Source organism: Hibiscus syriacus, unplaced genomic scaffold (assembly GCF_006381635.1).
Source record: "Hibiscus syriacus cultivar Baekdansim isolate YM2019G1 unplaced genomic scaffold, ASM638163v2 tig00110429_pilon, whole genome shotgun sequence".
NCBI classification, from domain to species: Eukaryota; Viridiplantae; Streptophyta; class Magnoliopsida; order Malvales; family Malvaceae; genus Hibiscus; species Hibiscus syriacus.
The window spans coordinates 8436213-8449084 of record NW_024062733.1 but is presented as its reverse complement, the minus strand read 5'-3'; the positions used below and the strand labels follow the sequence as shown (position 1 = coordinate 8449084).

Here is a 12872-nt window from a genome sequence, read left to right as displayed (position 1 = left end):
GGGTTAATTTCCACCAATAACAGATTCACCGTGAAAACTATTATCTAGGTGACTAGTGTGAAAACGATTGTACTAAAAATCACCCCAAGGTAGATTCCCAGGAAAGAGGAGGGGTCACAATGGTCCCTCTTAAAACCCACTTTCCTTAGACATAACTACCAAGACAAGTAATTTTAATAGGACAATAATTGACAACAACTATACCGGACAATAGCTATTAAATAGACATAAAAGAGAACACCAAAATATTTCACTAATAGAGGAAATATTACAAAGAGAGAAAGAATACAAATAGCCTTTAAAATAGAAGAAGGCTTATATTTGTGGGATGATTAACTAAGGAGGAGGAGGACTTTATTTATAACAAAAGAATTTCCCCTCCTCCTTATACACAACCAATGTGGGACTTTTGCCAAAAACCAACACTCAACACATGCATGCTCCTAGAGAAGGACATATGGTTGTTGTAAAAAGAATCTTAATGTATTTGGCTAGTACTTTAAATCATGGCTTGGTTATATTGTCGACTACGAGAAATCTGCCAGTGGTGGCCTTTGCTGATACTGATTGGGGGGAGTAACACTGACGATCGACAGTCTATATCAGGACATTGTGTTTTTCTTGACGATAACCTGGTTTCGTGGGCTTCAAAGAAGCATAAGTCTATTTCTCGATCGACTAAGGAGGCCGAGTACAGGAGTGTTGGAGATGTTTCTGTTGAGACGACTTGGGTTAGTGCCTTGTTGACAGATATGGGTGTTGAGCAACAAACGCTTCCTGTTGTTTGGTGTGACATTAGCACGGTCGCTACGACAACAAATCCAGTGTAACGAAGCACGTCGTGTTAGACTTTCATTTTATTCGCGAGAAGGTGGCTGCAAAACAGGTTCTCATAAACTACGTTCCAACCAGCCATCAGGTGGCTGATGGTTTCACTAAGCCCTTGGCTCGAGCAAAGTTTGAAGAGATTTGGTCAAAAATTAATGTTCATTCTTTTGTAGAAGAGGAAGAAGAAAGAGTAGGGTGAATGTTAGCTAGGATAGCTCAGCTTTGCTTTCTGTTAGTGCAGTTACTCAGCTGTGACAGTTATGCTGTTAGGGTTGCCGTTAGGGTTAACTGCTATTGGGTGTGTTATATAGTCAGATGTATTCTTTGTATTTCTTCAAACAATATTCATCAAAATTTCAATATTTCTTTTATTCTCTTTGCTTTGTGGAAATACTCAACCATATGAATCGACTCGGGTTGCACACCTGGGCGGGAATTTTCTGCATACACAAAGACTCGAAGCTAAGACTTTGCTTAACCGATATCAAGCTGCTTACCACTTAAACCAATCCCCGTCTGTGCTGTTAGTTTTGAGTGTAGTTATGTTTAACCAAGGATTTTGGTTATAGCACTGGGGATACTAATCTTATCTTAATTTCTGGGGAAGTGGATGTGAAACGTTGAAGTGCTTGATAATATTGTATGACCCAATTTATTAATGAGATGGTTGAGGAATTAAATACATTCCTATAGGTGTGACCAAATTTGATTGTAACCAGTCATTCTTGCTACTGAATAGGAGGAGGCCAAGCCAAATGTAATAATTTAATACTACAATGACTACTAAAGAAACATGGTGTAATAGTAAAAAAAAAACTCATCACAACTTTTGTACTAAGTAAACTGATATATTACAAGTTACTGAATGTGCAAGAGATGTGAAGCTCTTGGCCTTTGATTATGTTGAAAAGCACCGGCGAGTTTAGCCCCGTCTTGAAACCTTGTTGCAGGTATGTAGGAATCCGACACACGGATCATACTTGGGTTGAAGCCTGCTGCCTTCTCGTTTGTTTTGTGGGCATCTCCGGCTACATCGACGGCTTTCTGGCTGTTACACCCCAATAGACCACTAAAAAGGTGCCTCCGGAACTCCTTGTCAGTTTTGGTGCTTTCGTGTCTGGTGGTTGTCAGAAATGTGTTCAGTGGGCTCGGTAGAGTTCTCGATGGCCTTAGCTCTTCGTAGTCGGACATGACCGAGAAATCTACTGCACTGGCCGTGACCACACTCCACTCTATACTGGCCTCGCTCGGTGCATAACAAGTTGTCGGGGTGGCACACCCGGACGCTACATCGGAAGCTTGTTTCACAAAAAAGGGATTGGCTTTGCCTGTTAGGCTCTCTATCTCAAACAAGTCCGAACTTGCATCACTCTGTGCATCATTGTAGTCACCTTTAGGATTTTCATTCCCTTCAACTTTTGGAGTGGAATCACAGGACAACATTTTTAGCCTCCTCTCAATGTTCATAGACTTGTTTCTCCTTCCAAGTACAGGGGAGCCGAAAACCTCTAGCGATTTCCTTCCGATTTCATCTACATCACCTTGGAACGATACCTTGACAGGTCGAATCCCCATACCGGAATTCGTAGCAGGGAAAGTAAAAATCTCCTCCTTCATCCAGGGCTCTGGTACTGGTTTATTGACCTCTAGACTGGCCATAATGGTAGCCGTTTTAGTTTGCTTGCCATGGCTCTTAAAACTTATTTCACCAACTTGTACTTCATCAATATCAATAGACTTCCGACCAGAGCAGTAACATTTGCAGCCAGCAAGACCCGAAAGAAAACCCTTTCCATTCAATTTACTAAGTTTTTTCCCAGGAGGATTTCTCATAACACCTTGGAGTAATGCACTTTGACTGTTCCAGCTCGACTCGGATCGAACACTCAGAGTTCCCTGATGAGTTACAGGCTTTATCGGCTCTATGTTGATGATTCCTTCATCTTTAACACATTCCAACGTCTTCGTAATTGTATCTATTTTGGTTATTCTTGGACTTTCCGCATGTATTCCTCCATTGAAGTATTTTTCAGCTCCGAATACTCCAATTTCTCTATCTTCTTCTTTCTTGAGCCCTGGATGATAATGTTCATCTTGGTTGGTGGTGATGTTGGGGCTTGAAGATGAAAGTTTCCGTAAATAGTTTTCCTCGAAGGGCAATGTTCGTGGCAGGTTCGTTTTGTAATTTGATGTTAATGTAATCATAGCCATGGAGTTCTCGAAATTCCGACAGAATATACGCTGCAATGAAACAAAAACGAAAGAACAAGTGAGAAAATGACACAAGAGTGAAGACGCAACAATAGGAAAGCTGGGACTAGGAGAAGAATGAAGCTGCATACATATATAGCAAGTACCAGGTTCACCCTGAAGGCAAATAGGATCGTAGTTTTTGAGAAATCCCAAGATTCCCTTAAAAGCTGCAGCAAACAAACACTAAAAGAGAAGGGGGAAATACTAATTTATTGCTAGAAATCAAAGGTTGGAAACTAGGTAAGATATGAAATTAAATGAAAAGCTCATCGGCTTGTAGAGCAAGTTGTTGTACCGACAACAGTAAGGACATCTCACATATGCAAGATTTTAAAGGGCGTAGGCCCATATACTTGTTGACTAACGCAAACCGTAGTTAAATTTCTCCACAACTAGAGCTTTGATACTTGTCAAGTTATCTTTAGCAAAAAGATATAATACCCTTTCACTAGATAAAACTAATAAGTTTTACACTAATTAATTTATAGCCATTAGATTTAAATAAATAAATAAATGATTAAGATTTAATTAAAATTTATAATTCATAAAAAATATCTTTTAACCCACAATAAAACAATATCTCCTTTTACCCAATCCCAAATTTCAAACCCTAAACCCTAAAATCTCAAACCCTAAAACACATGTCTCAAACCCTAAACCCTAAACATCAAATCATAAACCATAAACCATAAATTCTAAATCTTAAATCCTAAATCCTAAACCTTAACTCTAAAAAAATATTGTTTTACTATGAGTTAACTAAATATTTTTTATGGGTTATAAATATTAATTAAATCTAAACTATTTATTTATTTAAATTTAATGACTATAAATTGGTGTACATAGTGTAAGTGGATCCTAATCCATATGTATATCCTCCGTATGTTATTTTAGGCTCAACTGTTTTTCTTCCTTCACAGATCACATTAAGTCGAATCTCTAGAATTTCTCGAAGCCTTTGAAGCTCCATGCCCTTCGACAAGTTATGGTTCTATGATGTGATCACTGACAGGTCCATATAATTTAATGAAAGTCAAATCTATTCACCATGTCAGTCTAAGAATATCCATCCTTATTTGTTTGCATTCTTGTTTTTATAATTTTTTTTATTGCATCATTAAATAATTTGAAATTCTTGTTGATGTCTAAGAAGGAGAGTCATCCGAGAGGAAAGGAAATGCCAAATAAGTGTAGTTTTGATAGAGTGGTATTGTTAGGAGCTAGAATTTAAGGTGTGTGCACCACAAACTTTAAAAGTGTCTCATGTTTTATATAATTTTCAAAGCTTAGTTGATTGTGCCTTATGTGTTGGGATGTTTGTGCGCTATGTATTTGAAGAGTATTATTAAGTGTTATCAATGAGTTTTAAGCATGCTTTTGAGTGTTAAATTAATAGTGTGTTGTTTTGAATGAGTATTAGGAGTTTTAAGTCATCTTGAAGCATTCTTATACTTGATTTTATGAATTTTTGTGGGGATTATCAATAATTTTAACCAGAGAATCTAACTTAGGGTTTCAAGGTAAGAGTTTCAAAACTCTTACTCTTGATGTATTAGGAGTTTTAAGTCATCTTGAAGTATTCTTTTACTTGATTTTATGAATTTTTGTGGGGATTATCGATAATTTTAACCAAAGAATCTAAATTAGGGTTTTGAGGTAGGAGTTTTAATTTTTTTTTGAAAGGTAAATGAAGCCTCGTTAAAAATCTTTTCATAATACGATCTAGTTAAGACTAAGTCGAGATAATGAAAAGGAGAAAGAGTACCCGAAATTTTATTAAACGACAAAAAGGTGAACAACCAACACAACAGATGCTCGGATCATAACTGTAGACCTAAGAAAAACAAACCTATCATACCCATCACAACACCTAGATAACAATCTCTACTGATAACAAAATAGGAACAAGGAAACTGCTAAAACATACTCCCAACAATGCACAAGCCAGACCTTACCTAACAAACGACTTATGGAAGGAATGAATCCATCCACACATGGGATATTTCAACCAAAGATTGCAGTATACCAAGCCTCCATACGAACTCACAAAACGAACCTAGCCAGACTATTTTAGATCGAATACGCACCACGACTGATGAGAAGCAACATTACCCAGACCCAACTTTAGCGAGAAAGACTGTTCCCACGAAGCGAGAACGAGAGAGAAAATGAGTGAACATCAATGCTTCTGTAGTAGAACAGGGAAGCTTCAATTGCAGGGAGCCCCAATAACGAAGTTAATCCGCTTGACACTTGTACCAAATCTGTTCACAGTGAATGCCCTACGGTTTTGGCCCTTGAGTCAAACCTGATGAAACAGCAGAAAATGATCACATATGCATCCTGCACAATCACCAAATTACAAACGTAACCTTCAGCAATCAGCAAATTCAATTCCAACTCATATTAAATTGCCAAACATTGACCGCTTTGAAGAGCTTCAACTTCCTGAGAAGAGATCTTTGACATACATACTTAAAACTATGAGTAAACTCACGATGAATCCCACTGCAAGTAATGCAAAAGAAAGTCCAGAAATATTGCGCAACATACTGAGGACCCTAGATTGGTGATCTTATTTATTTTCTTATTTAGTCTATAAACTCCATTTGGTGATCTTCATTTCTTATTTTGTTTTTAATATCGAAGTTCATGTTTGCATAATCATCCTTAATTTTATTATGACTTTGTCTATACTTTGAAAATGAAACTTTATCTGGTGAAAATGTTAAACAACATCAGTTTTGAGTTGTTGGTTGTTTCAGTCACTTAATGTAGTATCTCAAATTCATAGAATATTTTAAGTCACGTTTAGGTGTTATATTTTTATCTATAATATTTTGTTTTAAAATATTTTCAATTTTTTTGAATACTTAGAGCCTTATAACTTCATAAAAAATCGATAAAACTCCTTCATTATATGTGAACAATCATTCATACATTGATCATCATGTTAGCAATTTTATTAGCCACAATAACTCATTAATATAGTTGTCAATAATTTCCATAATAGATGGTTAAAAGCTCTTAAATGACATTTTTTTTTCGTGGGTTCAACATCCATGAAGAGTAATATTTCTCCTTCTTTTACTGTTAACACTACAAGAAAAATACCCTTTAATGACGTGCAATGCGTGTCATCTATGGGTGCGGATGACATACAAATGCCTCTCGTTGAAGCCACCAACATGAATTTTTTATGACGCGCAATTGTGTGTCATAAATCTATGACGCGCATTTATGACGTGCATGTATGACTTACATTGCGCGTCATTGAAGCACCCGTCATAAATTAAGATGACACACATTTGTGCATCATAAATTTATGACACGCATGTATGACTTACATTGCGCGTCATTGAAGCCCCCGTCATAAATTAAGATGGCACGCATTTGTGCGTCATAAATTTATGACACACATGTATGACTTACATTGTGCGTCATTGAAGCCCCCGTCATAAATCTGCTTGACATACATTTGTGTGTCATAAATTTATGACACGCATATATGATTTACATTGCGTGTCATTGAAGCACACATCATTTAAAAAGACGACAAACGTTCGTGTGTCGTAATTATATTTCGGAAATTATATATATATATATATATATATATATTGTAGATTGACAAATAATCAAACTAAATCACATTGAATGCCTCATAATACTAAATCTATGTACCATATTATATATAAGCAATCCATTTGCATACAATATATTCACATTAAGTTATAAAAAATATTGTATTAATCATATGTCGATACAAAATATCAAGGCATAATAAAGTTTGCCACATAAGATACTCATTCTTTGCGAATATCATCAATGTCATCATCTGTATATTCTTCTTTCCCATCACCAACCTAAGTAAAAAATATGAAATATGTATATAATTTATACTTATTTAAAGTGAAGTATATAATGAACTATTAAAGAGTACTAAAATGACCAATTTTACATATGCATTCTTTGAAGCATAATAACATTATGCAAAGTCATAAAATCAATAGCATTATAAAAAATTCCAACTTTGTTCACAACAATATCATCACAAATAATAACCACAAGAGAGTCCCTGTTACGTCTATAGTACTTGACAAAATCAAATTTTGGATTTTAAGTGCTAATACGTGTCAAATGCTTTCACAACTCCACCGAACATTTCAAATTGTTCCTTTAGACATTGATTCATATATCGACAAATAGTATCGATTGCCACATGCTTAAAACATGTAATTAGATTCAAGAATTCACTCATTACTTACAACAGAATCTATCAATATATAGAAGCAAATAACAAGAAGTTTACCATCAATGTAGCTACCAAGTCAAGGCCCTTCTCCTTTGCAAATGTCCAAGCAGAATCCTCAGCTATGGTTTTGGAGACTACATAACAGAGATGAATTAAAAAAATGACATTCAGAAATAATACCCTTTTATTATAAAAGAAACAGTTTGATATTCTAAAATATTAAGTTGTAGCATGGACAAATTGTATAGTGCACAAACAAGACAACAACTAGCCAGTTCATGCAACCAGCAAAAGAAGTTATGAAAAGTGTGATCAATATCCTCAATATGATAAAAGTGCATGATGGTCACTAATTAGCTGCTAAAATAAGATACCAAGAAAAATATTGGAACACTACCAAGCTGCATGTGGTTTGCGCAGCTACTTCTGGCAGTTGAATATCTGTATTCAAATTTTGTTCTGCATCGGGACATAAAGGTATGAATGTCAATTTACATTGGTCTTTCTATTAACTTATTTATTATGGACTGACTTCAGCACTTTCTTGGTAGTGTTCCAATATTTTTCTTGGTATCTTATTTTAGCAGCTAATTAGTGACCATCATGCACTTTTATCATATTGAGGATATTGATCACACTTTTCATAACTTCTTTTGCTGGTTGCATGAACTGGCTAATTGTTGTCTTGTTTGTGCACTATACAATTTGTTCATGCTACAACTTAATATTTTAGAATATCAAACTGTTTCTTTTATAATAAAAGGGTATTATTTCTAAATGTCATTTTTTTAATTCATCTCTGTTATGTAGTCTCCAAAACCATAGCTGAGGATTCTGCTTGGACATTTACAAAGGAGAAGGGCCTTGACTTAGTAGCTACATTGATGGTAAACTTCTTGTTATTTGCTTCTATATATTGATAGATTCTGTTGTAAGTAATGAGTGAATTCTTGAATCTAATTACATGTTTTAAGCATGTGGCAATCGATACTATTTGTCGATATATGAATCAATGTCTAAAGGAACAATTTGAAATGTTCGGTGGAGTTGTGAAAGCATTTGACACGTACTAGCACTTAAAATCTAAAATTTGATTTTGTCAAGTACTATAGACGTAACAGGGACTCTCTTGTGGTTATTATTTGTGATGATATTGTTGTGAACAAAGTTGGAATTTTTTATAATGCTATTGATTTTATGACTTTGCATAATGTTATTATGCTTCAAAGAATGCATATGTAAAATTGGTCATTTTAGTACTCTTTAATAGTTCATTATATACTTCACTTTAAATAAGTATAAATTATATACATATTTCATATTTTTTACTTAGGTTGGTGATGGGAAAGAAGAATATACAGATGATGACATTGATGATATTCGCAAAGAATGAGTATCTTATGTGGCAAACTTTATTATGCCTTGATATTTTGTATCGACATATGATTAATACAATATTTTTGATAACTTAATGTGAATATATTGTATGCAAATGGATTGCTTATATATAATATGGTACATAGATTTAGTATTATGAGGCATTCAATGTGATTTAGTTTGATTATTTGTCAATCAACAATATATATATATATATATATAATTTCCGAAATACAATTACGACACACGAACGTTTGTCGTCTTTTTAAATGATGTGTGCTTCAATGACACGCAATGTAAGTCATATATGCGTGTCATAAATTTATGACATACAAATGTATGTCAAGCAGATTTATGACGGGGGCTTCAATGACGCGCAATGTAAGTCATACATGCGTGTCATAAATTTATGACGCACAAATGTATGTCATCTTAATTTATGACGGGGGCTTCAATGACGCGTAATGTAAGTCATACATGCGTGTCATAAATTTATGACGCACAAATGTATGTCATTTTAATTTATGACGGGGGCTTCAATGACGCGCAATGTAAGTCATACATGCGTGTCATAAATTTATGACGCACAAATGTGTGTAATTTTAATTTATGACGGGACTTCAATGACGCGCAATGTAAGTCATACATGCGTGTCATAAATTTATGACGCACAAATGTGTGTCATCTTAATTTATGACGGGAGCTTCAATGACGCGCAATGTAAGTCATACATGCGCGTCATAAATGCGCGTCATAGATTTATGACACACAATTGCGCGTCATAAAAAATTCATATCGGTGGCTTCAACTAACAGGCATTTGTGTGTCATCCGCACCCATAGATGACGCGCAATGCGCGTCATTAAAGGATATTTTTCTTGTAATGCCAATTTTTTTGTTTGCTTTGTTAGTTCGGTAAGGATGGTACTAATAAACTACGACGAAAGATTTTAAATTAAGAGACAAACTTAAACTTGTAAAAATTTAAAGTAAAAACAGATTTTTATTAAAAAAATACATTAAAACTAAAAAATATATAATAATTTTAGATTTTTAGGGCGAGCGACCCGTCTACTTCCCTAACTCCATATCTGGAATATTGCAGTCCAAGTCCAGGTTGTATTTGTCATATTTGCTAAGGAATTAAACGAAAGATGAGACGAATTCAGCACGTATACGTCGTAGTTATGCCGACCCTACCTATACGCTTCACTGCTACCTAACTTATCCATTTCTTCCCCATCATCTTCATGTTAAATCGACGTTTACTTCCCTTTTTCGGTGCTATCTGTTTTTACGGTTGGCTCACTCCACATAATATTTACCGTAAAATGAAACCAATGCGCCCCTTCATTGGGCAATAAATAAAGCTGCCTCTTGCATAGGGATGGGGATTTCGCCCGATTTGACAGATTTTGATTTGATTAGACCTGCTTCGATTATATTAATTTTTTATTTTAAAATTTATGTTCGAGTTAGATTAGATCAAGTTTTTAAGAGTACGATTGAATTGAATAAGATAAAATTCGGATTTAAGATACAAAAATTTGACTCTACTTGACTTAACATAATATTATAATTATTTGTTATATATTTATGAATAATTATCATAATACCCCTTCTTATATTATTTTTTGAATTTGGTTCTTATTTTACTTAAAAATTAACTATATATATATAGATCGGGTTGGGCAGGGCAAAAGTTTTGAATGCAAAACTGGATTTCGAATCAGATTAAATCTTTCTAAATTCAAGTCAAATCAAATGTAACTTTTTAACCTAAAAAATTGGACTGAGTTTCGAACAAGATAAAACCTTTATAAATCCAAATCAAGTAACATATGGCTATAATTTTTTAATCAGATTTGGGTGGACTAAAACCTCAACTCAATCCGATATAATCCATTCCACTCTTGCATGTGTTGGAAGTTTTGGAATGGGTCAAAACAACGATCGACCACCATGACTTCCAACACAAAGGAAAGACGCTAGGCAACTTTCGTTTAGTTGTTTATGGCTTAAATGTTTGGGATTCACCTTCTATGCAAAAATGGGCTTCGTAAAACGAGACATTGACTCGATGCCATTGAAGGTGGATTTGGATTCCATGAACAAGGAAAGCAAATGGATTTGCATAGTTTTTTCAACAAAAGCGGGCTTTTAATTTCCACATACATGAAGAGGGGTTAATGTAGCACGTAGATAGAGGCATGTATTGAAGCTTGAGTTGGATGTGTTTGACTCAGTGGTATAAAATAATGGTTACACGCTTGGGAAGCAAAGACCTAGGTCATGCAACAGACAAAAAGGGTTCCAACCGAGGGCTAGATTTGGGGAGTTTCACTGAATTTGGAGTCCCGAGTTTGACATTTGACTCTGTGAACTCAACCCCCATTAATTTCATAGTACTAAGCTTGCCAGCCAATTACTAGACAATTTTTTTTTCCTACCAAGTTCGTAAATACGAGAAATTTTGAACCCAGGCTCTGATGCTTGAGGCTTTTCAAATGGAAATTCGAAACTTGATTTTAGTTCCCATTTATGGTTGTCACTTAATTGCCATTACCAAAAAGCAAGAAAATTGTGGAATTCTGCGTGGTGTTTGGTTTTCCAAAGCCCTGAAATTATAATTGACTTTTGCCACTTAAACATTTAGACTACTTTCAGCTTGTAATTAATTATCATAAACCATGCAGGTTAATTGTAGTGTTTTAGATATAATCACAATGGCATGCAGTTATAACAATCAGAACGACGGATAGTTCCATTGTTTTACTAGTTAAATAACATTAACACTATTTTTTGTCTAGTTTCGATCTTTTAATAGTTAAATGACTTTTACATTAATTAATAAAAATAATAATTTATTAACGGGATTTATGCAAGTGGTAAGTAACTTGATATCGTTAAGTAAGGTCTCAGGTTTGAGTCATTGTGTATGCGAAAAACCCCAGCTGAGAGATTCACCCACCAAAACAAGGTATGCGACTTGGGTCAGATTAATAAGGTGAAACCTTGAAATTTAAGGGCAACCAAATAAAAGATAATAATAATTCAATTTAATTAATTAGCAATTGGGGTAATCTAGGAAATTTAATAAAAAAATGACCAACACAAACATTTTTTAACACATTCAAAGAGTAAAGAGTTAAAGCAAGTGGTCAGGTGCTATATATTTATATATATTATTTTAATAACACGTGCTATACTTGTGATACTGTTAAATCATAATGTTGTAAGTTAACCTAATATTTTTATAAAGTAATTATAAAAATCTATTCTTTATAAAACATAATCAAAATAATTTTATATTTATATTTTTTAAATAGTTTGAGATGATTACAAGTTAATATTTATTTAAAAAATATTTAGTTTATGACAATGCACACATACCTTACAAAGGTTGCTGGTTAAACTTGAGTCAACATTCAATTTTATCACTAACGTCACTAAATGAATTCATGAAAATATACTTATTTGTTTATTTATATTCTCTTTTTAATCATCAAATGAAACAAAATTCAAATTAGTGACTTGAAAAAATAGGGGAGAGATTTCTATCTTAGCCATTATAAATGACAGGGTAGAGATTTTTATCTAAGTCTTGAAAATATAGTGTTTTAAGGGAGATATTTTTATCCAAGTCTTGAAAATATAGTGTTTTAAAGGATAAAACTTTTTTTCCTAAAGGTTCAATTTAAATTAGTGACTTGAAAATATCTTTAGTGGTTGAAAACTAAGGTAGTGGACTAGGACAAACACATGCTTTTATGCTAGAGGGAGACAATTCCCGTCATCCCACCTTCGGTCCATCCACTACTTGTGAATGTAATTTTGTAGAGAAACTTGAACCACTATAAATCATTTGTGTTCATTATTCTTATTGTTTTCATCAATCGCAAAAAAAAATTAAAACATTAATTCAGCCCCACTTGGTGATTATTGACCAAGATTTTTTTCCTATTATGTTTCTTTTTCACTTTTGATTTATATTTTAAATATATATTATTATATTTGTTCCCATTCAAGCTATCTTTCTCTAAGTTTAACTGTAGTGGTGTTTAGAAGGGTTTCGAATCCAAGAGCTTTTAGGAGGCTATAAAATGTTTCTAACCCTTGGAAATAATGTTCTTACGTCTCTTAATTTTTAGATGAGTTAATA

The 12872-nt window shown here is 34.0% G+C and overlaps 1 protein-coding gene across 1 annotated transcript; it reads right to left on the bottom strand.

Moving 5' to 3' along the window:
• Nucleotides 1–1584: 1584 nt before the first annotated feature.
• On the bottom strand, nt 1585–3257 carry LOC120124906 (protein PHYTOCHROME KINASE SUBSTRATE 1-like). Its single transcript, XM_039143464.1, has 2 exons — nt 3171–3257; nt 1585–3069 (listed from the first exon to the last, which is right to left on the bottom strand). Exon 2 carries the CDS (start codon nt 3037–3039, stop codon nt 1687–1689), a length of 1353 nt encoding a protein of 450 aa, XP_038999395.1. The 5' UTR covers nt 3040–3069; nt 3171–3257; the 3' UTR covers nt 1585–1686.
• Between the last annotated feature and the right edge of the window lie 9615 nt (nt 3258–12872).

What these genes read in the sequence shown, in the direction of transcription:
- LOC120124906 (XM_039143464.1), bottom strand. Translation starts at nt 3,039, where the DNA reads ATGGCTATGATTACATTAACATCAAATTACAAAACGAACCTGCCACGA.